General features: G+C 34.5%; 1 protein-coding gene across 3 annotated transcripts in view; it reads right to left on the bottom strand.

The window, feature by feature from the left end:
• Window positions 1-981: 981 nt before the first annotated feature.
• LOC118185529 (serine proteinase stubble-like) overlaps window positions 982-26759 on the bottom strand; it is a 55625-nt gene continuing 29847 nt past the window's right edge. For 2 of the 3 annotated variants that reach the window (XM_035355409.2, XM_035355401.2), the window contains exons 3-8: window positions 18740-19093; window positions 12005-12084; window positions 11803-11888; window positions 8005-8291; window positions 4434-4591; window positions 982-1553 (exon numbers count right to left, since the gene is read on the bottom strand). In XM_035355409.2, coding sequence (XP_035211300.1) covers window positions 1395-1553; window positions 4434-4591; window positions 8005-8291; window positions 11803-11888; window positions 12005-12084; window positions 18740-19093 — 1124 coding nt within the window. In that variant the 3' untranslated portion in view covers window positions 982-1394. The remainder of the gene's footprint in view (window positions 1554-4433; window positions 4592-8004; window positions 8292-11802; window positions 11889-12004; window positions 12085-18739; window positions 19094-26759) is intronic. The other variant, XM_035355414.2, reaches the window with a different exon arrangement.

Raw genomic sequence — 26759 nt, forward strand, 5'->3', positions numbered from 1 at the left:
TTGCATCAGGGTCCATGGTCCTCGGACGACTTCGGAAAAGATTATTTTAGTAACTTGACAAACAACTTTGAAGAAGCGATAATAGTATACATTAGACTACATATATCTTAAATACTTAAACTCACAAAGCGAATCTTAAAAAAATGTTTTTTTCCAAGACCAGAAGCGGTAGTCATTTCATTATGAAGGCACCTAATAGGTGAGACACCTTTGTCTCCAATAAAGGGAAGAGCAGTTACAACCATGCCTTCTACGCGATTCGTACCAAGACCCTTTGGTAATTGCAGTTGTCTTTCCTAATATACCGTCTGGGCGGCTATCTAAAAAATGTATGAAAAAGAAAATTAAAGATAAATTATTAGATAAATTATTTACGTAGTTTAAAGGTAAATTATTTACGTAGTTGTAAACAACTTTTGAACTATTACGTTGTAACGATATCAGCCGTTATTTTTAATCAGATATAGCTCTGATCAGAGAATTCAAACAAGAATCAGTAACATTGGCAAATTTTACAGGACTAGTTTCGATGGTTCTGCATTTAAACCATCGAAATTAGTCCTTAAAATTTACCAATATTACGCTGATTCTTGTTTGGGGATTAGGGGGTTATTCAATTATGGCAAAGCACACGAGTGCTATCTGCCTAAAGGTAGGAATGCCTTCGTGGAGAACTTTCTAAGGGAAATTGGCTAGTATACAAGTTACACATGGGAAAACGCTCATGCAGCCAGCCCGTTCGCGAGATTCGAACCTCGGACCGAACTACCAGTGTTCAGCGTCTTTACCGCTCGGACGCTGGTGGACCATGATTCTTGTTTGACTTCTCCAATAATCATTATTAGACATGTTATTTAAACCCAGATTTAACTACTTAATTGTAAAAAATAAGATATGTATAAACGCGTAGTTTAATAGTTCTTCTGTTTAACCAAAAGTATTGATCAATGATTGTGCTCTTAAAGAAAATAATTGGAAAAATCAAATATTAAAATTCTTTTATTTACTAAAATAGTCTTTACAAATGTTCAACATTTGTGTTCTGTACACATTTCAACATTCTTCAACAACAAATAAAATTAAAGAGAAACACGTATGGCGATAAAATGCAATGCTTCTGTACATATATACACTTTGACAGTAAAACATTCTTCGAGATTCATCTCATGTAGAGTTCAAGACAAAAATCTCCGAGTCGGGGTATAAAATGGCAGATTTGCTACATGGCTATTATACAGTACTTTGTACAACATTAAAAACACACACAGTAAAAAAGAATCTAAAATGTTGCGTATCATGTTCAAATCGCAGTTCTTAGAGATCACAGTTGGAATGATTTATCGTGAGTATTAAAAACATGCTAGTCATGTTTGTAGTTAAAAAAAGGCTCTGTGTTATGATGTTATATTCTCTTTCAACCACTCAACTGTGTGAGGCACTCTGTGGTAGATGCCAGGCTGTCGACTTTGGGCACATCCGAAACCAGCTGACACGAGGCCAACAACAGTCCATCTGCCTTGGACCATTACTATTAATGGGCCTCCGGAATCTCCCTGAAAGAAATTCGTTTAAGCACGTATTGATAAATAGTTTGCCAGTTGAAAACTGGCAATAATAAACTGCAGTTAATTCAAAATGATAAACTGCAACTATTACTAATACCTCGAATGACATAAGGCTAGATCCAGGAATAGAAAGGACAGATCTCGAATGAGTAAAATATTTAAATTAAGAAAATAGTTTTTTCCCTAGATTTATAACGTAATCGCTGTTGTTGAAATAAAGCTTGATTCTGAAAATTATGGTCCACGAATTTTAAAATTATAGATTATTTTCATAAGAGTATATAGTGGAAAGATACTGTTAATTAAGTCCAAGAAATACAGCTAATTCTTCAACTCGAAAATTTAAAGAGCTTTTAAGCCTTCAAAATGAATCTTGAATTATAACTGAATGAAAAATCATTTCAGATGATCAATGAAATTTAGAATTGTCTGTTTTCTAAATCATTTTGGATACTGGCTGTAAATATCTGAATTCAAAATCGCAAGAGATCACATTTTTAAGCAGACAAAAATCATTAATCAAACTTAAGCTGAGCATTTTAATTATACTTAAGTCTTCATATCATAAACGCCGCCAAATAAACTTTAAGAAGGAAATTTCACACTCCTTATTAGATAATGGAACATGGTGTCAAATGCATATGAATAGAACCTACTTCCTACATTTGAAGAACGGTTGTTAAAATAGGCAACAGTTACAATTAGGGCAAACTATGAATTAAGAGTCACAATCGTTAATCTTGTAAATGTGAATACCCGCAGCATTAATTCTCTCCTTTGTCCATCTTACTTTAATTCAGTACTGGAGCCACTGTGTTGGAAACCGATTTCTCTGCGCCGTTATTCCAGAGTAACATCTGATTAAAAATTGCATATTAACTCTGATCGTGGCAATGCTAACATCCAATATTTAGTGTGCGTTAAATGGAAATACTTTAGTGATGTCTAATATGTATTCACATAAACAATCCTGCAATTTTCGTGTCACATTGCATAAAAGATAATTAAAAGTTTAATTTTAAGTACAGTAATTAAGCATATAACGCATGAATTCATGTTTTGAAATCCAATCTTTGTGAACTTTGTTTATACTGGAGGACTTCAACAAGCAAAATATGCTACTAATATCAGAGAGTAGAATGAAGATAAGCGTATTAAGAAGCATATATACGAGGCGTATTCGGAAACTAAGTACCGTTTTGAAAAAAAAAAGTAAAACAATTTTTTCGAATCCAATTTTCATGTCTTAAACTATTTTTCAACATAGTTTCCGCCAATGATCAAACACTTGTCATAGCGGGTGACCAGTTTTTGTATACCATCGTCAAAGAAACTTCCCGCCAGTTCCGATAACCACGACTCCACAGCATTTTTCGTGTCATCGTCAGATCCAAAGCGCTTGCCACCAAGCTCGCGCTTCATATGCAGGAACAAATGATAGTCGGACGGCGCCAAGTCCGGGCTGTACGGCGGGTGATCGAACCTGCTCCCAATGAAACTGTCGAATTAACGATTGAGCGACACCAGCAGTATGGGGCCGAGCATTGTCATGGAACAACACAATTCCTTTACTGAGCATTCCTCTTCGTTTGATTTTAATGGCACGCTTTAGTTTTGTTAAAGTCTCACAATATCGTACCGTATTAATGGTTTCACCTCTGGGAAGAAATTCAGTAAGCAAAACGCCTTTCCTATCCCAGAAGACAGAGCACATGATTTTTTGTGATGACATTGTCATTTTGAACTTTTGTTTTTTCGGAGAATGAGTGTGTCTCTACTCCATCGATTGTTGTTTTGATTCTGGTGTGAAATGATACACCCAAGTTTCATCTCCTGTCGCAATTTGGTTTAAAAGGTTTTCTCCCTCATCACTGTACCGCGTCAGAAATGTCAGGGCACTACCAAGTCGCTTTGTTTTGTGAACATCAGTGAGCATTTTTGGAACCCATCGGGAACACAGTTTGCTATAATTCAAGCGGTCAGACACAATTTCGAACAAAACAGTACGTGACATTTGTGGAAATGCCTCTGAAAGAGTTGTCATTGTGAAGCGTCTGTTCTCATGAATTGCTTCATCAACTTTCCTTACCAAATCATCGGTGACAACAGAAGGCCGAAAACTCCGAGCCTCGGCGTGGACATTTGTTCGACTTGCATTAAACATTCTTACCCACTTTCTCACCATTCCATCACTTATCGCGTATTCACCGTAAACTTCTGTCACTTGACGATAAATTTCGGCCGGTTTAACATTCCTCGCGTTCAAAAATTTAATCACGGCACGAATCTCACAGTCAGCGGGAGAACTAATTGTCTTAAACATTTTGAATGTGCACAGCAAACTGAAAATAGAACATAGAGCAACCAAAACGGCGACCATTAAAAGTCAGTGAACAAGAAAGACTAGTGCGCATGCGCGGGACGCCTACCACAGCGCTTCGATGGCGCTAGAATGAAACGGTACTTAGTTTCCGAATACGCTACGTATATTGAACGTTTGATGGAGAAAAAGTGGTAGAAGACCGTCAGATTCATCTGATGGACTGTTGTTCAAAAATAGGACAACCTAGGAAAATTCATATTGTTAACCAATGATGTCCAAGGCCGAAGCCAAAACGACTCTCGGGCATGAAAACTCTACGAACTTGATATTACTGACAAACAAATACGACACAAGAACTTTAGCTAAAACTTAAGAGTAAGGTGAAATCAAAGTAATGTAAAATGAGAATTAACGAAGAAAATTTGCACTAAATTCCAGGCATATGGAAATATGGGATTACAACCATACCTGCTAGTTTTTGTAAATCATAGAAAAATAATAAAAATGTAAATGACGCAACAAAGATGAATAAACTGAATACTCACGACGCATGCATCTTTCTTCCCTTCTTCGTATCCAGCGCACATCATCTCAGGAGAGATCGTGATGTCTATTCCTTTCTCACGATGCCAGGTTTCGCACTGATCGTTGGTAATGATGGGTACATCCACTTTTTGCAAGAGTCTGGTGCCATAGCGGTTACCTAAAGATATTGAATTTACAATAGATTATGATATAATTTTAATGTCTCGGTACAGGTGGATACCAATTTTCGGTCGATTTCCAAATCCAACTTATCACAGAGTTTTATTTCTAACTCAGACTGAGCCAGAAATATTCTCAATCATCATTCTTAACTTAGCCATTGTTTTCCCGCCAACCCTCAGAAACGTAACAAAAGGGAAACTCTCCGCCTTAGCTTTTGAACTAAAACAATATCGCGATTTATTTTAACCTATCCTTCGCATTTGATCTTGCGGACCAAATTTTAGAAGCATTTTCTTTATCTTCTTTTTTTAGAAGCATTTTCTTTAATTATCTTCTTTTTTTAGAAGCATTTTCTTTAATTATCTTCTTTTTTTAGAAGCATTTTCTTTAATTATCTTTTTTTTTAGAAGCATTTTCTTTAATTATCTTCTTTTTTTAGAAGCATTTTCTTTAATTATCTTCTTTTTTTAGAAGCATTTTCTTTAATTATCTTCTTTTTTTAGATAATTGCACCATACTTAATTGGTTACAACAGGAATTCTTTTAAAATTCCATTAAGAAAAAAATATGGGGTGAACGCCAAGGCCCTAAAATGTCCTAATTCCTGACGGTACATCCTTTTGATAGAAAAATGTCAAAAATTGGAATAAAGCCTATGGACCGACCAATTTCTGTAATAATACTCTTATGAGTTCATAGCATTGCCTATCATGTTTACAAAAGGGGTGTAAAAACACAAATTACATTATAAATTATACGATATTATAGATTTAGGATGCTCTCAGCTGGTTATAAAATACTTAAATCCTTCCCTGAGGCTAATATAGGAGTAGAATAATCAAGGCTGAGTTAGGGCGAGCTGAATTGGTGCTAAGCCAAATTTCCGGTAAGTGTGACTAACTTATGAATAATCAACGCTACGTAGACAATATCTGCTTTCAGTAGCGCAGATAATACAAGTGTTTTGAGTAATAAGATTAAATGATAGTTATCAGTAACTAATTCGAAGGAGAATGCTCGGCCTTTAGAAGTTTAATATTTTAAGTAGCCTTTACTAGTCATAAAATTATTTTTTACTAGGAGGAGGGAATTCAGAAAATCAAAAGTCAAGTAAAGGAATAGAAGTAAAGATTTTCCCCAAGTAATTTTTAAAATTATTTTTAAGTTATTAATTTTACTAAGGCATGCGAGAGCTATCTAAAAATTCCATTTCTGTTACAAATTATTCATTATGTTAAAGGAAATTGAGAAGACTTTTCAAACAAACATTCAAAGATTTGGTGGCGTATTGCTTGTTGAAATAGAAGAAAAATAAGCCAAATGCACGAAGTTAACCCGACAAGGTGTCAGCAGCAAATTTTTATCTTATTTACAATATAAAACTTAGGCTGGGAAAATTGCTAGCTTACGATGTGTAATTGGACTCCAGGTCTATTACTGGCACTGAATTAAAGACAAAGCATATATGGTCCGAAAATGTCGTTATTGAAAAATGTAATAAAGTAATGAGAACAGGAGCTTACATTTCGTATTAATCCCCTCAGAAGCACTTAAAAATATTGATAACGATTATATAAAGCAGTATTAATCTTCTCATTCACACTAGTTCTGGAAATTTCTTTCAAAATATGCTGTTGGTTCAAATGATGCTCAGCATCATTTGAAGTATTTATTAGGTATTATTTGAATAGTCATTTGTTCAGCTAGTATTGCTGAGTTAATTTATCTAGATAGAATTAAAATGAAAATTGGTGAAAAATTGTGTCAAGCTTTGCCATTGATGCGCAAATACATTTATCAATAATTTAGGTTATATTAATTAAAATTTCTCAGCTATTTCTTGAAAACCACTAACATTGCACGTTTATCAAAACTGTACTCATTTCATGATTATTGTTTTTAGATCTTTAGGAATATTAAACGTTTTCTTTCCAAGATAAATTTCTGAATTTGCTTTATTGTATTTTTACATCATATATTTTGAAGTCCAAACTCTTCAGTTTAAACTGAAGTTAGATTTTTTTATCATAATATACAATTCAACATAAGCGATATTTATATACACGATACAATTTATTTTAATACGCAATATCTTATATTAGTCTAATTTTTGAATAATTTCTTTTGACAATTATTTTCATATCCAATTCGTTTTATTACATTTCATTCGCCTATTTTTTTCTGTCAAGAATTGAGAGTATACCAAATTCGATAAACTGCAAAATTTGAGGCCATATGTCAAATAAAATTTTAAAAACTGCTTTCCTACAATCCAGTAGAATAGAGATTTTTTAAAATTAATTTTGCTTTTGGAAATGAATTCATATTTTGACTTTAAAACTTAAAATGTATGACTAAATCTTGACCTATCACTGCCAGATGGCAAAAAGACAAAATAACGACCAATGCGGGAAAACCTAAACTGAGTATTTGTTAGATCATAAACAAATATCATATCTTCAATATTTGTTTTCAGTCATGAATACACTACATTAAGAACTACTTAACCATAAAAAAACTAAATTGTTTTGTTTCTAGATTGAATTTTTCACAAACTGAAAATACGACTTCTTGAGACCTAAAATCATTTCAAGATCTTTGTAGCTTCTATGTATATAGCATACATGAAAACACAGATTTTGTAAATTTGAGATTCAGTCCACTGTCTTGTTCAATTTGATCTAACATTCTTTGTTGTCCCATACTGAACAATGAAGTCCTTAAGACAAAAACTTACTGTAAAGGAATGGCATTAGGTAATTCTATGGAAGCCTCATGCAAAGCATTATTACTATAATGCTAAGTGTTACCAGACTTATAGTCTATGCTAAGTGTTACCAGACTTATAGTCTATGCTAAGTGTTACCAGACTTATAGTCTATGCTAAGTGTTACCAGACTTATAGTCTATGCTAAGTGTTACCAGACTTAGTCTATGCTAAGTGTTACCAGACTTATAGTCTATGCTAAGTGTTACCAGACTTATAGTCTATGCTAAGTGTTACCAGACTTATAGTCTATGCTAAGTGTTACCAGACTTATAGTCTATGCTAAGTGTTACCAGACTTATAGTCTATGCTAAGTGTTACCAGACTTATAGTCTATGCTAAGTGTTACCAGACTTATAGTCTATGCTAAGTGTTACCAGACTTATAGTCCGAAGATAACACCAAATACATACTTAAATTTTTCAAATGAGCCAAATAAGAAATCAGCTTCTAGAACGTGATTGACGAACGATGTGGAAATAAATCATTGAATTTCACTACGAACAAGAATTGGCGTACATTGGGTGGAAACGTTCTTTGCAGACAGTAGATCGAGCTTCTGTTTCATATAATTTTCGCAAACTGAAGGCACTCATTTCAGTTTCCTTAAAAAATAAGGCAAAAAGCTAAAGAAAACTTACTCAAGCCAGCATCAGTCTTTCCCCAGCCGGTTATGATTCCTTTCCATCCTTGGAAATTCCAGTCTTTCCTAGGCAAGCAAATAGGCACAACATTTTCTTGGTATCTGACCGCTTTGTTTAGTTTCAACAAAGCTACATCATATCTGTCTGGATGCGCTGCTTGGTACTTGAACTTTGGATGAATTTTCTTCTCCACGACAGAGAAAGTTTGAGGGGCGTAATCCTGTCGACTGTGGTCCTGGATGTCGTACACGCCAAGCTGTACAGTGATCTCTGGTAACCGTACTCTGACAGAAATAAAGCGTGTTAGAAAGAGTTTAGTTAAAAGTTGCAGTATATGGTTTAACATTTAGTCTAATAAAAGTGGTATTTTAACCATTTAACTGCCGCGGGCGTATATATATACCTTGCTCAGCCGATGCGTTAACTGCCCCAGATGCGCAGCCGATGCGTTAACTTTGCGAATAATTTTAGGTGTAGCAGCGCAAAGCAAATGATAGCAGTTTGGAAGGACGTATATATACGCCTGGGGCAGTTAACGCATCGGCTGAGCAAGGCGTATATATACACCCGCGGCAGTTAAGGGGTTAAACTTGAAAATCTCAGGTCTTGATTATTATTTGGCTTGAATTAAAAAATATAATTAGGTTGTAAACTACTCTACATACTGTTAAAATATCTAATATTAGGGCAGGACTACATTAGATTATAAACCTTGGATTAAAATCTATGTTGTCCGTAGTCTTACTTGCTTCGTATCCTACTGAACGATGCACAGTTTTCAGCGTCTATGCTAAGTAGATTAAACTTCTAAGAAATAAACTCACGCAGAATCTCCCAGTCCTAGATATATTAAATGGAATTCCGGTACTTTTCCGTTTTGCCGGCGCAAGCGATAAAGTCGCCAATAATGGTACAACCGATGCCAACCGGAATATTCTCGCTGGTAACCTTTTACGCATCATTTTCAAAACAAGTCGCAGCTTTTTCTTATCAGATTGATTGTTTCTTTCAATACTGGCATATAGAATACATAGAATTTTTATCAGATAGTTCAGTTTTATGTCTAAGGACATTTTCGGTAATTAAGTCAATTAGGATGCAATGCGCTTACCCGAAGCCGAAAATATAAAAAAGGTAAAGTTAAGGGTTAAATTCATCCATTCTAATCAGAATGCATTAGCGAAGTAAAGCACTGCAGTTTTACATAATTTCTGAGTAAGCTATTGGTACGAATTGAAATATTTCTTGCATTTAAACTTGTGTTCCAAATTAAGATTTAACTTGAAATTAATGTAGATAATTACTGAGAGCATTAGATTTTTGTAGAGTAGTTTACGTGAGATGAGATCGCTTGGGGTCACGTGATATGAACCGGCGAATCAGGATATTGAACCTTGAAAGCATAGTAAATTCTTAAATTAATGTCTTTTTACAAATTTATTGTCTTTATTTATTGGCTTTTTATAAAATTTTAAGCGATATTAAAATGTTTATGCCTTCTTTTTTTAAAAGAATTCTTAGAACTAACATTTAATATTTTTTATGTGTATACTGTATGTTGTCGCCAATAAAGTCTGCTTGGCGAGATTTGCGCCGGCGAAACGGAAAAGTACCGGAATTCCTTCTGAAACACCCGTTTCCTGCATTAGTTTTGCTTCCTCTATAACTTGATAGGCTCTATGAAAACTATGCTAGTTGAGATTTCATTAGAAAGAAAGCATTGAATATTTGTTTACGCATTTGCTGTAAACTAATTGGCATATTAAGGGGACCCTTACACCTTAAAACCCACACGATCATCGAATATGCGACAGTTGCAAGAATTGGGATAACTTATACATTTTAAAAGAAATTACTTCCAACTTTTTACAGCTGACTACATAACATAGCTGCTTTCTGAAATACTAATCAGAAAGTCTGGGTTGCCACAAATATTTATAATTTAATAGGTTTTGTGACAAATTTTTTCGTCATGTTTCCACCTTGAGGGCACAATTTAAACATTCTGTTGACGAATTTAATTCTATATTCAATATATAGCTTTTATAACATTTGAGAACTACTGTGAACCAAAAATTCTAAGAAATTCATGTTAAATTTTTTATTTTGTTTGGAGTTGAGTTTATAAAATGTATTTTATTAAAAAGTCCGTAATGTTTTCGTTCATAAAATTTAATATTAAAATATCCATCAGCTTTTTGGTTCAGTTAGAAAATAGTACCCATACAAAGAATTCCACCAAATGTCAGGTATGTACCATTAGCCCTTTTTAAAACATCATGCGTGCAAAATGGAGACATGACGAAAACTTTTGTCACAAAGCGGATTAAATTACAAAAATATTTGTGGCAACACAAACTTTCTGGTTACTAGTTTCCAAAGCACTATATTATGTAGGCAGCTGTAAAATGTTGGAAGTAATTGCTTTTAAAATAAATAAAATATCCCAATTTTTGCAACAGTTACATATTCGAAGATAAGGTGTAGGAGGCCCCTTAATGTAGTAGAATATGTGCTGCACTAGCTTTCCTTGAGCGAAACTATTTACATTACATAAAGTGTGGTAGAAAATAAGCGAGATTAGCTAAAGAACTATCATATCGACAAACGCAAATTCTCAAATTTAAATTAGTCTCCTTAAGAAACGATTATTGGAGACGCAGCTGCTTCATTTGTATTGTTGGAAAACATACCACGTAGTTGCCTTCATTTGGATTGGCTTAGCAGTTTGGAGGTTGTATTCCTATAAGTTTTTCAACCGAAATTTTAAATTTTAAGGCAAAAAATCAATGGGACTTAGATGCATATGGAGACTGGGGAATTATGTGTCCTTTCTGGACTGTTGGTGAGAATATTTTGCAAGGGTTCATCACGGAACATCCATCTGTCTGCAATGTTTTGCCAGGCCAGGAGGAATATTTTCCCATGGTACTCTATTATGCTCGAGTTTTCACCATTTCTTATACAAAATAGGTAAGCCTCACATTATTCAAATTTCTTTGTTCTATTTTAATAACGCATGAATTAGTGCTCGCACTGATACAGATCATTGTACACAGACAAGAATTGACTCTCCGGAGTTCGTAAGCTGCAAGCATAGTTGATCTCAATTGCTCATCTACAACATATACGTAGCCGGATGTCCTATAATGTCTCGTAGCAGCAGTCTTATTTGTCTGCTACATTGTGTTTAAAAATAAATTACGATGTCTCCGTACGGCCAGTCACAAGGAATGGAATTCAATGTTAATGATCAGTACTTTCATAACTCACCCACTCAGTGAAGGCGAATTTACCAATTCTAAACTTTGAAATACGAGATTAAATTCCAGTTTTTGAAGTAAAGAAAATTTATACATTGCTTTAGATTTATGATGTGGAATATTTTCATTAACGAAAGTAGTGAAAGAAACTTATCTACCAATATTGTGCAAATGCTTCACTGTATTTACGAATAGTACATAAAATCATCTAGTAATAAATTCAGGACTTTCTTTCCTTCTGGACTTTTAAAAAGGTCCGTTTAAAATTTCATGCTAACCATAATAGCGTGCATGTTATAGCGCTGGAATTTCGAATTTCCCAGTACTTAGAAATTATTTCAGCATATTTATTCAGTATTAAAATGCATCAATGGTAAACTTTCAAAATAAGCTGGCGAGATGGATAAGTATATGAAAGTTCAGAACTCCTTAAAATTTGTGAAAATACGCGAGGAGCATTACGCATGTGAAAAATGGCGCCATCTACCGAATAAAAATGGAATATAAAGCTAAAAATTCAAAACAAACTCACTGATAAATACAATGAGCTGCAGTAAGTACATAATAGTTGTTGAGCAAGACTCCACCACACTGCTGCCGATTTAATTTAATATGAGCCTAAAATGAAACGTTTCGCAGAAATGTGTTAGCAAATAAAAGTTTTTCAATACAGTTTTACTGCAAATTTCGTAAGATTATGATAAGTAGTGAACTAATCAGAAATAAATACTTACCTGCCAAGGAAATTCACCATACATCGCATCATTGCCACCAATAATTCTGCTCTGTGGTTTGGCTTGAGTAATCCCACAAACTAGACAAAGTAAACACACCCTTTTCATTTTTGCATGTAAATTACATTTAAATTTAATAGACTCAAACTAATTATTTTTCAAACTATTATCAGTTTCTGAAATAGATTTCAAATTATAAGCTAGCAATAAAGACCTTTTAAAATTAAAGTGGAATAACTAGTTGTATATACCATTTCTCTGTTCCTCCCCCCCCCCAAAAGAAAACAGCTTTGCAAAGAAATGGGAAGCATCCTCAATTTGTTCCAAATATAAATTCGAAAACGATTCTCTGAATCTTTCGCATTTTTTTAAATGTCGAATTCCTCAGGTAATGCAAAAGAAAAATTTCATAAGAAAAAGTTTAAAATAGATGTTTAATAAATAAATTTATAAATACATTTAAATACATTTATTAAGGAGTTATAAATGAAATTTAGGAAATGCATAAACTAAGCTAGATTCCTTTTCTCAATATAATTGACAAAACATATTTCAGCATTTACATTTTCCCAGAATCTTTAAACCAAAGCAAAATGTGGGAGATTGTAATAATCTTTCTACTGATCATCAACAAAATTAGACATTCCAAATTTGAATTAAAACTTCTAAAATGTGTTAGTATTCGAAGGTTTTACCTGGCAAAACAATTTGGAATTTTAATCTGTTTTAAAAGTTTTGGAATCCGATAATTCGAATGTTCAAAAACAGTTTAAAAAAAATTCAGTTTCACATTTGTTGAAAATAAGTTTACTTGAATACATTAAAGCATGGCATGGCTATCCGCGTAATGGAGAGGTGCAGAATATTTTAAGGGAAACTGGTTCCATACTTACGAATTGAGATAAACCTCAAAACCCTTCTACTCGGCCATCCGATTCTGTTGGATTAGAATTCGGTCGACTAACGTGGTTCAGTTGTGTTATTTAATTAGGCACTAGTGAATATTAAAAATCTTTTAAATTCACAGGAAAACTTCAAATATAATTGCATTTTAAAATAATAAAATAAATTTTATAAAATTTTAAATGATTTATAAAATTATTTTAAATTATTAAATTTATTAAATTATTAATGATTTATAAAATTTTTAATGACTTCGAAAAGGGATCATGAAAGGCCTGCTACTAACACTCAACACAAACTTTACGTCGGAAAGTACATTACACATTAGTCTTGAAATGTCAGGGTCTCAGAAAGTCAAACCTTAGACAACCCAAACTTTCAAAGTTTTCTTCAGATGAAAAATTCATCTCCGTCCTGCAAGTTTAAGGCAAAATTAATCGAGATCTTGAAACATATTTAAACAATTTCGAATCCTGCATAATTAGACCAGAGAGAATGGCGTAGCGACAGACTACTTCTATTCATAATTACACAATATATAAAGATAATATAATTTTCAATAATGCACAATCTAAAGAAATCCTAGTCGTTCTTTCCAACTTTCAATTTGCTCATAAAAGGATTTTCATATTTGGTTACACTCTATTATATTTGGACTGTTAGGAGTACGTCAGAACAGTATTGTAGCATGTTTATAGCTTTGGACAATCAATATAAAGAGATACTACGGAGAATTTAAAAACACTTCTCTACCCCATCTGTTGTCTTGCATTTACATAAACAGAGTTGAGTACATTATTTCTAAACTACCACTTAGACATTTTAGAAATTCTTGCTACTCCGTAATCCATGCAATGTTAAGAGAATAAGCGGTTTAAAATCATTAAACAAAAAACTGAAATTTTGCAGTATTTTGTGGAAAGAATTCTATAGGCATAGTAAGCACCGACTTGACGGTAAGCTTAAGACCTAATTTCATTGACGTCGTGATACAATTTTGCAATTTAAACATTCGTTATACAACTCGCTTTTCGCTCAAAAAATAGATGATACACCAAAATTTCGTAACCGTTCAGTCAACACACAACGAGCGTGGGAGCTTCGTTATACGCAAGTGCTGCCATCTATTGACGGTTTCTTATACTTCTCTTTGCTAAGGTGTACGTTAAAAATGCTTATCTTGACATGATTTTAAATCTAAAAGTGAACGAGTTTAAAAATTGAAAATTTTCACAGCTAAAATATTTAATTTTATTAGTATAATTTAATGTCCAGCTCTTTGGGAGCTCAGAAATCAAGTTTCGAGTCTTCATTTTAAAGTTTTTAATTCACTATGGTTATTTAATGAAGCAAGCATAAAGTCTGAATATATTATTAAAATTACGAAATGATTTGTTAATTAAATGCTTCGAAAATAATACAAACAATAACGTACTCGAAGGAAAAGAGTTCTCAAAATTTGAAATACAAAACAAACATTTCATTCAAATATATCAGGCCTAATGTGGTTCATGTAGGCCAAAATTTTAGATGGAAACGAGATTGCTCAGACGGTTATATTTATTTCTAGTCAAAACTAGTTTCCGAGATCAGGTGTGGCATGTATCTCTGTATCGCGCAATCTTTAAATTTACTGGGGTTGAATATGTTCTGAAAACCAATTATCACTAAAAAGAATATCACATAATCCTCAATGCTGTGTTCGTTGCATACTTGAGATACTGTTGTTCGACTATCGCATGAAATAATTCCATGCCTGACTGATCATATTCAGTTTTTTTTATACTATACTGCTGTTAGTTTGAGGTTTTGCTAAACTTACACTCTTGAAATGACCGCGTTAAAAATTCAAATTGCATGCGTCTCTGACATGTTCTGTCTCAGACATCCATTTGACTCCGTGTCTGACACCAATCTAACTTATAAGTAAATCGTACTTCCCAAGTCAAAATCAGGCATTCCTTATGACAGAAAAACTATTAAAGTTCCATAGATACGCTTTGATGTATATAACTGATTGGTTTGATTAATTGTGCAAGTGGCATTACCAAGTCCGCATAGATTTACCTATCTAGTTTTTGTGGCACTTCAGTGTATAATACAATTTCTTTTTTTGCAAAGTTCCCTTACTATTTTACGAGAATTCTAGACTTTTCTTACCGACATCTCTCCATTTTCTGAAAGTTTACGTATGTCTAAAATAAGATTACGAATTATTCAGTTTGGTGAAGTTAGGTTAATATGTTACTTGTAAATTTTAACCCCCTAGGAACAGCTGTTTTAAACCTGAGCACCTTGCTAGAAGATTAAGGAAAGCTATTTTCCATTAACAGTATGCCACGTAATTCGTACAACTACGCAGATTTAGTCAATTAGGGATCAAATAACCCGGAACCTGGAAAAAACTTTTTTTTTTTTTTACAGGGCCAGTTTTGACTGCACTGGCTAAGCATACCAGGCTGTCTGCCTGAGAGAATGACGACTTCATAGAGTATTTTCTAAGGGAAAACCGCGAAAGTTCATTCAGCCCGTTTAGACTTCAACCCTGGTCTAACTACCAGTGCTGAGCAGTCTTATCCCCTCAACTGCTGGTGCAATCTGGGCGAAATCAACCATGCGTATACGAAATTTTGAATAGCGAGAATGGGGTGGAATTGCCCAACTGAAAATGAGCAGATTGATTTTATACACCAGAAGCAGGCAGCAGGAAACTGCATCTTGATATAGAAAGCTTTTGATGGTAAATATGCCTTTCAAAGCCTTTTAAGGCTATTAAGGCTATTAAGGCTATTGTTCTGGTTGATGAAACAAATCTTGCATACACATTTATCGAAAATAAACAGAACTGTGATAAAAGTAATTAACTTTGTGTATAAAATTATGTGAAGGACATCTCATGCCTTATTAGTTATGGTTATAGGACCTTGGAACAGAAAAAAATCGGTTATGTGACAAGCAACTTTAATACATTAAAATTTTGATACAATTATTGGAAAACTGCATGGAAGTCAATGCTCTTAAATTTCATTTATACAACTAAATGAGCTATATTTTATATAGATTAATATTAAATTTTCCCAATTTAACATCTTTTGATAAATGGATTACCGACCATAAAGCGTTAGACAGCTCTTTGTCCATCATAGCACTTCAATGACTTTCGAAAGGAATTTGGCTCGCATTTACTTCATATATGGGTAAATCTATTCACCCAGGCATTGGCCATCGACCCTAGGACAGGTTAATAGAGTTGGATACTCGAGGTTCCTTACTAGAATTAACAGCATAACGCATTTAATAGAAATTTCATAAAGATGTATAGCAAAACAAAGCCATAGCTACGTCTTTCGGCGCCCATGGACAACTAAAGACTTTGCTCCCCTTTCCGTGTGCCAAGAATGGACAACCTTTCATTCTAAAATTTCGTAAATTGAATTTGGCGCCCCTTGGATGCTGCGCCCGGGAAGAGATGTCCCCCCTTGCCTCACCCTAGCAATGCCACTGTAACAAACATTAAAAGGTGATGCAAAATCTATAGGCATGAAATTTCATGAGGTATTTTCTTATGGTAGTTATCTTGAACATTATTACCAATAAAATACAACACTTTGTCTAGAATGCAGAATTGAAATTAAAGCTAATTCTGTAACTCTCTAATATTAACTTTATGTTAACTAAATGAGATTTAAAGCATGTTAGCACAACAATTTTCTCATTCTTTACTTTGAGAAAACAAGCTGCAAAAATTATATGCACTTCAAGGACTTATAGACAGAACTACTGTACTAATTACCCCTTATCAATAGAATTTTTGATATGACAAACACACAAGGCGATGTTAAAATGGGATGCTCTTGCGAATTTTCTTCGTGAAATGAGCTCGTATTCCCTCTTTTCGCGGGGAAATCTGAAATTCTTATAGAGCCCAGTTTTTCAGGATATGAATCTGAATCAATTGCATTGAACGATTTAAATGGCTCTGCCGTTGGTGGATTAGGTTGTTATTTAAAGTTGGAAAGTAATGAGGGTTCTTTGCCTAAGGGGAGGAATGCCTTCGCGGAAGCCATTTTAAGGGAAACAGTTGGTATTCACGTCACATGGGGAAAACAGCCTAGAGATAAAATCATGTCGGTTTGTTTGGAGTTTCTTGTCTATATTGACAATCGTTGGCAAAAATATTTGAAATGTGAGACATCATTCGAATGGATTGGTAAGACTTGAATTTGGAATATGTTTTAAAAATTTACTTCACTTTAAGGATTTAAGTAGACATTTGTACATAAATACAAATTATTCTTAATAAAATTGAGAAAATCTTAAACATTAGTTTTACAATATAAAACGCCTATTTAAGCTCTGATACACTTGGAATCAAAAATGGAAATTAAATTTTAGTAATTTTAAGCAAAAATGGAAAGGAAATTTTAGTAGTTTTAAATAAAAGTAGATGAGACGAATGTTAAATATTGGCTATGTCAGTCTTTAGTACTAACGGTTCATCATTTCACCAATTGTGTAAGTGCAGGGTACGTGCTTGTAAATTCATTTAATAGAATATGGTCCAAAATACAAAATTTCTTTCTAGACTTCTGTAAACTGACGGACAAGAAATTACAAAATGTATTACAGATTGTGTAATGCCAGTGAAGGCAACACTTTTGGTATCTAATGATTACCTCTCAAATTATGCGTGGCTTTCTCTTAATGGCTACGTAATAATTTTCAATGACAAAAGAGACAATAGTGATAATTTAAAATTAGGAAGAATTAATTAGGTGAAAAAATGTCTTCAGTTAGCATCACATATTCAACTTCTGTTATTTCTACATTGCCACATGCTTTGGATTGGATTATTGCAATTTGGCACAAAACCTGTCAAGGTTATCTGCACCAGACAAATGGTAACAATGCAATTAGTCATTTGTAAAAACTTTCAGCTTATTCCCACATGCTTTGGATAGGCCCATAATACGATGACCGTAGCAAAAGTAATGCAACTATAGTTAATTTTTAAATTAACCGATATATTGCCCAAACTTTACATGTTACAGAGTTGCAGACGAGAGTATTATTTTCATTTCAAATATATAGTCCTTTCGAAGTATAAACTGTGTGTCAATCATCGAATTTGACAAACGGATATGGTTTGTCCCACATTCATGAAGGGTGTACTATGTTTAAGAAAACTACCTTTGACAAGAGTAATGTGCACAGATTGATTATATTTAAAGGGGAAACCCAGCAATGAAGATCACACCGCAACAGTAGGCTATCACGTGCACATTCGAATATTACCAAAGAGAATTCGAAAATGCATTATTTGCAATACCAAGTAGACAATACCAAGTAGTACTTTAATATAAAGGAAAAGCCAATAAAAATTGGAGTTTGGACTAGTCTTCAATAAAAATTATTAAACATTTGCATAGTTTTCGGCACAGCTCTCGTAATTACGGCTGTAGATACCTTCACAGCCTAACCTTCAACTGGACCCGATCAATCCATTTTGCATAAAGGATCTTTATGTACTTCACAATCGCAGTGAACTCTCCAAGGTGATCAGACGTGGCTCTGGACTATTCTGGTCTTCTGCGCAGGTTTTCATCTTAGAGGTAATGTTCAGCACGCGTTGTCTTTAGATATTCACCCCTAGAAAGTTCACTGTACTTTTAGTTTTCCATCTTCATTGGAGTTACAGCATTTTTTCTCCCATAATTATTAATCACATCTAATAAATACTTCTAAAAGCGCTTGCGAAAAGCTATTTTATGATCCGACGATACCAGTTAGGCAAATTTACCATACTAGTTAAAAGTTGTTAAGTCTACTTACAGGTAATATTGCTTGGCGATTTCGTAGTCTTGATGACAGGCAGTTCTGTCACTACTGTTTCCTTCCCCTGAAAGTTCTGAGCGCTCTGCACTTGGGACACAACGGGTGGGGGCCATCGTCGAACGGGTTTCGGAGCAGGCATCATCTGGGCGGGTCGTATGCAGCAGGTAGAAAGGAGGCCTTCAGAGCAGGATCCGGCTGACACGCCCCCTCCCATGAGGCACAACAAGACAAACATGCAAGTTGCCCCTGGCTGGTGGCTGCACGTATCGGACCTCCTCGCTGTTTGGTAGGTTTGTGGAACAGCATAGCTCTGAGGTTGTTGATAGGACTGGACAGGATACTGATTAATAGCTGTAAGAAGTTACCTTGCATGTTAGTTGATGTTTAGTTTTTTTAATAACGAAAATTAAAATTATAAATGTCCTCTACAGTATATTGTTTACCATTTTTCCAGAGGAAAAAGATATCAATAGAAAAATTAGTGTGTAATTAAAAATTCAATAGATTTCAAAATTTGAAACATGTCTGAAAAGGTTAAGAATAATATCTTATCCAATGAAAATTAGCCAAACCTTAGTTATAAGACTAGAAAAGAATCAACCTTTATAAATATACCATACTAGCCATCTTTTACAACAGAGCCATTACGGATAGATTTATGTGTAATTTCAGAACTAGTGGTGTACAAGGACTAATATTGTACATCTGCATACCAAATACTCATCTTTAAGTATCTTTATCAATCGGCGAAGAAAACGTTTCAGTTTTAATCATAATATACTTAACTACTTGATATACTATAATGTTGGTTAGGACCAATGATTAGCAGATCTAACAAAGAATTAAGAATCAGCTCAAGTAAGAGTAAGACTAGTAAAAAACATAGGAATATTCAGATAATTTGAATTTGTCAACACCAAAATCTTGAACATTAACAAATCTTGTACTAAGGTTGACGACTTTAATGATTAGTAATTATTGCTGACAAATTTTGCCAATAGGAATTCATAATACATTACATACAGTATTAAATGTGGTTGGTGATATGAGAGAATCTGCAGTCTTTATGTGAAAATAAAGAAATATTAATAAAAATGAAACAAAAACATAAAATTAAATGTAATAAGGAAAAGCACATGAAAGGTAAATAAATTCATATTAATAAAACTGTTCTAGACCAAATGGATACAGGCCCTAAAATTGACGAAATGGGCATTTTCTTCCTCAGTTGCTCTAGTTCTCCCCATGTAATTTTATTTTTGCTCATGGGAAGTGGTATATATGCATTCGATATCTAGTATCAACATAAATTATGCTAACTACTAAATAAAATGTTTTATTTTTAGCAAAATTTTCTGTTAATATTGCAGCTCAGTTATATACCCGAGTTCACTTTAATTGAGTTAGAGTAGATTCAGGCTGTAGATATCAACTAGAAACGATACCAACGTGAAAACAAGCCACTATTAAATTTTAAAAGCTATTTCTTTAAATTATTTAATCATTCATGTAGTAAATTAGCATGTTAATGAAGTAAAAAGACAATATTTTCCACACATTAAATCTGAAAATAGTACAAGTAAAATAATTCAGATTGATGTAAACAGTTTTTTATGTAAACATGTGAGAACTGGAATAATAGAATCTCTAGCAAGACTAATCGTATTAAATAGACTAGTCAAATGAAACAAGACTTCAGAAAAAAAAAATGTCATACGCCTCGAATTAAAGAAGCAATGCCGCTCTAATCTATACGGTTAGTACTGCCGGCAGTCATTGTAAGTATGGGTTGTAATATCGGAGAAAACGTGCATATTTTGTAAATGTGTAGTGGGTTTGCTTCATAGAAGCACTTAAGTCGAAAGCCTTTGAGACGTTAGCGATAAGAGAACAAAGATACAAAACCCCAAGCCTGTTCACTCCATCAAACCTAGGACGGAGATGGGAAAAGACGTACGGTTACCCATAAGGTGTTTAAGATTTAGGCCGACTGTAAAATCAATCCTTGCTTCTTCTCGACGATAAATTCATCGATCACATCTAGCTGAGATTCAGATCAGGAGGAATAATAAAACGTAAATGAACCCTTTGTCGACATATGCGTAAGTCGAATAGTTCAGGCAACTAAACTCCTAAGATTAGGCTTGGAATAACGCATTTTATTTTACCCGAAGATTCCCTTCGAAACGAATATGCGCTTAAGTCAACAAATTAAATATCGAAATAAAGTCTTATTTGTCTTAAGAGGAAGTGGTTTGCAAGTAATTTCTAATGAAGATTCAGAATTTAAAAAGTACGGCAGTTGATTTTGCATGTATAAATGACGAAATTCCAAGTATAGGACTTATGGAAAATAGCGATACTTCTGATGAAACTATAGCAAAGTATAAAAGCACTTTCTACCTAAGAAAAGGGATGTTTCCGTTGAAGATTTTCTAAGGTCTTGTATTCATGTTACAAAGAAATGACTAAAACCGACCATTTCTAATGAGGAAGAAAGCTTCGACTATTAATTTGAAATTCCGATTCGGTAAGATTTGTAAGATGTTAGGGGCAGTTCTCGGCTTCTCAGAAGTTGACTAAGAGTACAAGATTGTACAGTACAGAAGAAAGTATGCAGTTCAAAGCACTTACGGAATACTGAATACTTTCATATGCGTTTAAAAGATATTAAATAATAGCTTCTTTTCCATCTAGAAATAGCTAATCGCATTAAGTATTGATTCAGTGTGCTTAAAATGTATTAAAGTAAGACATTAAAATATTTACGTCGTACAGAAATGAATGACACAAATGCTGCCACAGAGCGGAATACAATTTATTAACCAAGAAACTCATAGTACATCAGAAGTAATCCCAGGCCATGTCAATACACTTCTGCTATCTGCCTGGGAGGTCCCCAAAAGCTTTGGTAAACAAGTCTGTGGGGGTGTTGGTCCACCACCTATGAACAATTGCTTGCAATTCAGCAGAAGATTCAACATTTGGCCCTTGACTGCGTCCTTCATGTTGTCAAGCAAGGCCTAGTCCAAGGTCTTGGTTCGAGATCCGAGGTGCACCCACTTTGCCCACACATTTGCCTTCTCCAAATCACCATGCACAATCGCCTGCAATGTTCCTCGCCCAAGCTCAGTCTCTTCCTGAATCTTGTTTAATGTTATGAGCCTGTTCGCCATGATAAAAACCGAAACGGTTGCTACATTTGCTGCTGCATGCGATGTTGCTGGTCGTTCCACGCTGACACCTTTGGCTGCTGTCTCCACACCACTGCTGAACTTGGCCAACCAACGGGATACGGTACGCCTTGAGGGTTTTTTTCTTCCCGCACACGAATACCATGCGACGATGGATCTCACTACCCTGCATCCTCTTCTTCCACTGGAACGACGATGTCCAACGTTGACCGTGATAGTTACCTTCCAACCTTCCATCATTGCTGTCCACTCTCTCAATGACGACGGCGAAAGGGACGGGCGCTGACTTGTACCGTTCGGCATACGGCCAGCTTCATCTACGCATTCTGAATAGCTCAAGCCCCCTTGTGTCTATTTCCCTTGTTTTCACTTCGTATAGTGTAATAATTTCGTTGTGAGAGCCGCTGTACGATCCAAGTATTTACTTTAGAAACGTTTCGTTCTACCTCAACAACTCATTCTCTGCATCAACCGACATAAATCAATTGTCTCATTGTACAAACAAAAACAATGTCATTTCTAAAATTTAAAAAAAATGTGGAATAATTCCGCAACTGTTGAAAATTTAAAGTGGATCATTTAAATCTTTTAGTAGTATTTTAATATCTATGTTTGAAAATTTAAAGTATTGTTGAGGCGAGTGATTCAACTTCAGCAAATAACTCTAGGCTCAAGAAAAGATGCCTTGGTGATGTTTTGAAAGCAAATTCTCAATATTTACGCATATAAGAAATTTCGCGAAAGCATTGTGTTATCAAAACTAAATAAATTGAGGAAACTCATACCAAGACACTTAGACCTACTTTTAATCCTGTCAAACTGAAAGTCCAGGATAATATTTGAAACTAGCAGCTTTCCATTTCCTCTTGCCTGTTATAGAATTTTTCTGCTGCCCAGACGGTATAGTTGTTAGGGAAGCCTTCTGCGATACCGAAGAGCCCGGGCTCGAATCCCGGAGAAAGCGTGGGTATTTGTAAATGTACAGCGTCTGTGTGGCACGAGGACACTCTAAATATACAGTGAGCAGAAAGTTGTCATTTCAAGAGGTTAGTGGTAGGGGGAAAGGGTGAGTGACCCTTGGACCTTTCTCCCCGGAGGAGATCACCTTCAAAATTGGAGGAGGGGGGAACTGAGAGAAGTCTTACTGTCACCTGCACGGTGCTCAAGGCTCTTGCCAACGACAGGAGCTGTCCTTGCCACGATGAATTTCGTAGGCTTTTTCTGATGTTACTGTTAGACAAGTGAGATAAGTCACAACAATAAATTTTTCTTCAAGCCAATGTCTTCTGTTAAGAGGAATAAAACCAGGCTACTACTTGAACAAAGTAAACAGATTGTACCTTCATTAAAAAAGCCTACCAGAAGAGTATTCTTGTTTGTTTTGGTCCTTAAACAATTTGAACTCTTTATAGTGCGAGAGATTTAATATACGCTGCGTCCGTAAAGTCATGGTGCACTTTTGTTCGGCCACAAGAAAGCAACAAAACAAGATAGAAATGTGAAAATCTTCACCAAACAAAAGGGAAGCTCTCCAAGTTTCCGTAGTATTATGTGCAATCATGTGCGCACACAGGTGATGACGCAGCACCGCGACATGCGAAGGAGCAGATCAATCCATCTACGCCCACGCCAGTCGAGATGTGAACCGTACAGAGGAAAGTTAAGTGTGTTCTGTGGCTTGCCAAATTTGAATCCATAACTAAAGTGCAAAGTGAATATCTTCGCGTGTACAACGAACCGCCACCACGTAGAAATAACACTAATTTAATAACCCGAATTAACCGATTACGGTGGGATAAGCAGTTGAAGGATACCGGCAGTTTGTTGGACAAACCCCATTTTGACAGGCCATCATCAGTGACAAGTCTGTAAAGGCTATATGGAAGAGTTACCTATGAAACTCTTACAAATTGCAGCTTTTCCATGCTATCAAACCAACGGATAGACCCAAACAATTTGCGTTTGCTACAGATATGCTTCACGAGGTCGACAATGATAACAGATTTCTGCAGAAGATTATGTTTAGCAATGAGGCGACATTCCCTGTTAATGGACATATTCATCGCTATAACATCCGAATGTGGGCTGCTGAAAATTTTCATGCCCACGTAGAGTATGAACGCAACAGCCCTAAAGTTAACGTGTGGTGTGGCTTGATGAATGATAAGACCACTTTTCTTTGCAGAGTAGACTGACGGCATGGATGGAGCCCACATCCAACTGCACTGAATGAGTATGAAATTTTAAGAGGTTTTCTTGTTTGGTGAAGATTTCACATTTCTATCTTGCTTTGTTGCTTTATTGTGACCGATCAAAAGTGCACCATGACACTGCAGACACACTATATTAAGCGGACACGCAACGGGACTCGCATACAAACACGAATTAAATCGATGAGTCACTTATTGCAAATGAGTTCTCTTAAACGATACATATAACATATTTAGCGCCGTATAATTTTAACGGCACCTGAATTAATGATTTCGCCGTGAATTTGGCAGTTATTCGAGAAATGGGGGTTAATTAAGATCCCTTAATTAAAGTTTTTGAACAGAAAGTAATACTTAAGTTTTGAAGTGTTACCTCATTGTATAATTAATGCGATTATTTAACATAAGTGTAAATAACTCATTAATTTTGCATTATATTCAGGCTCTTACGAGAGCAAATTTTAAACTTTGATATCCAAATGGGCTATAAAGACATTTAAAAATTCCATGCCAGATGAGCTCGAGGCTGTTATCAAAAACAGTGTTCACAGCATAATTATTAGCTACCTTTTATTCTGATATCCTCATCACTGTGCTTTCTTTTTTGTCCATTTTGATGGGCTGAAATGCTCTATTTTTGCAAGTTCATTAATTTGAATTTTAATTTAACGTCTTGCAATTACCTTTATGATATTTCGAAGATTCTCAAATATGTTTTGATGAAAGTAATGTATTTACATGTTTTTTAACATTTTTTGAGAAGAGAACCTACATTTTATGTCCTTCGATGTAGTTTATTTCTTCTTCGCCCTAAGGATAATATTTTTACTTTTTATACTGTCTTCTTGCAAAATTTGAGTAAGAAAAATTGTAAAATAACCTATAACATTCGGTTATTGCACCAACAATGAATTATTCTAATTCTGTCTAAATTTGTTTATTAAAGCACTTTACGTCCTTACCCTATCTTCTACTTAGCTCCAGTAAGAGATTGAAATCTAAATAATTTAAACTTTTTGCCTCGGTAAATGCATTTAGCTTTCGATAATATGTTGAGAAATTGGTACCAAGTTGGAAATTATTTAAAATTGTAGATATAATTTGAAAAACAACCATTGAAACAATTTATGCCATTGATTGAATTGCGTCAATAAAGTTCTTAAAAAGGCCTACTTTTGTTGTTTTATGTAAAGTTTGCTTACAAAATATTTACAAAGAGTCAATTTTTATAATTTCACGATAATGAAAGTAATTTCGTTCGCATTTACGCTCTCGGCAAAAGAACAACCATGCGACTTACTTGCTATTAAGTTCAAGCACGCGAGTGATTTTATCACCGTGATTAAAGGTTGTTTCAAACGAACTTTTAAAAGAAAGGGATAATTACCATAAATGACTATCAACTATAAATTCATATATATTCGTATCAAATCATCTCTGTTTTTTGCCCGACTTCCTTTTCAGTTCTTCACATTATTGTGGCTTGTAGATCCAATCTGTTCTGATGATGCGCTTGCTTGTTAAGAAGCTTTCAATTTTATGGTCGAGTGTCATTTCGGTCGAGTGTTTGGTTCTTTTGAGATGCACAGTCCTCCAAAAAAAGATCAATATAGTTAATACTTCAAAACATTATTGCGAAAATTCCATGTTTCGAATCCTGAAACATCCTCTGTCTATGCAATTAGCTACTTGCGTAAACAATTTAAAGCTTTTTCAGCTATCAAAAATTAAGCTGAAATGTAACTAACTGATGTTGGGATAGAAAACGGAAGCTTAAGACACATTGTCAGAAAATGAGACCGAAAGATCATGCGAAAAACGTGAAATCTGGGTCGAAGAATGGCGTTTGCGAAGTTAAAGTGGAAATTTTTATTATGCTAAACATTACGACTTTTCAGATAGCTAAATCCTTTGAGAATCGCAGCCAATGCAAGAGTAACTATCTCAATGATTTAGTTACTTAACTGGTCAGCTTCAAAATTCGCGTATGCACCTATCACGAAGAGGAAGTAATGAAGACTAGATCTAGGTTACCTATCAGTCATCAGAACTACATAACAAATCCCGTTAGATCACTCAAACTATGAAACTGCTTCTTATGAAATGAAAAGAGTGTTCTGAATATGCAGTAAAAGAGTCTTACACTTCAAACTAAGAAGCATTTTTGCAAATATTTTAATAACGTATTAAAGCTTTTATTCACTCATGAACAAATTTTAACTGTGCGGAATTTGCACCGTCATAATGGTACAAGAAAAACTATCTACATTTAGGGCCCATATCATAAAATCGTTAAGCTAATGAGTTTGACATCTAAAATCCGAATGAATACTTGCAGCACTCTATCGGCAGATCCAAAACTGGGTGTAGATTTAAAGCATTCGAAAAGTTTTGGATTTCTTTAGAACTTCTAGGAAGATGGAAAAGAACTACTAGTTCGTGCTTTAATCGAAATTTTATAAATCAGCGTTATAAATAGTTACGTTTCACATTTGCTATCTTATTCCCATTATTTCTTACTACTAACATCGAAATAAATTGCTATACATAAATGATATAATTTGTCTGTGCAGAAAATATGTTAAGATTCTGAAAATTCCTTCCGTCCTGATG

The sequence above is a fragment of the Stegodyphus dumicola genome, chromosome 8 (genome assembly GCF_044657685.1).
Source record: "Stegodyphus dumicola isolate Sdum_Otavi_A_Nest chromosome 8, ASM4465768v1".
Taxonomy (NCBI): domain Eukaryota; kingdom Metazoa; phylum Arthropoda; class Arachnida; order Araneae; family Eresidae; genus Stegodyphus; species Stegodyphus dumicola.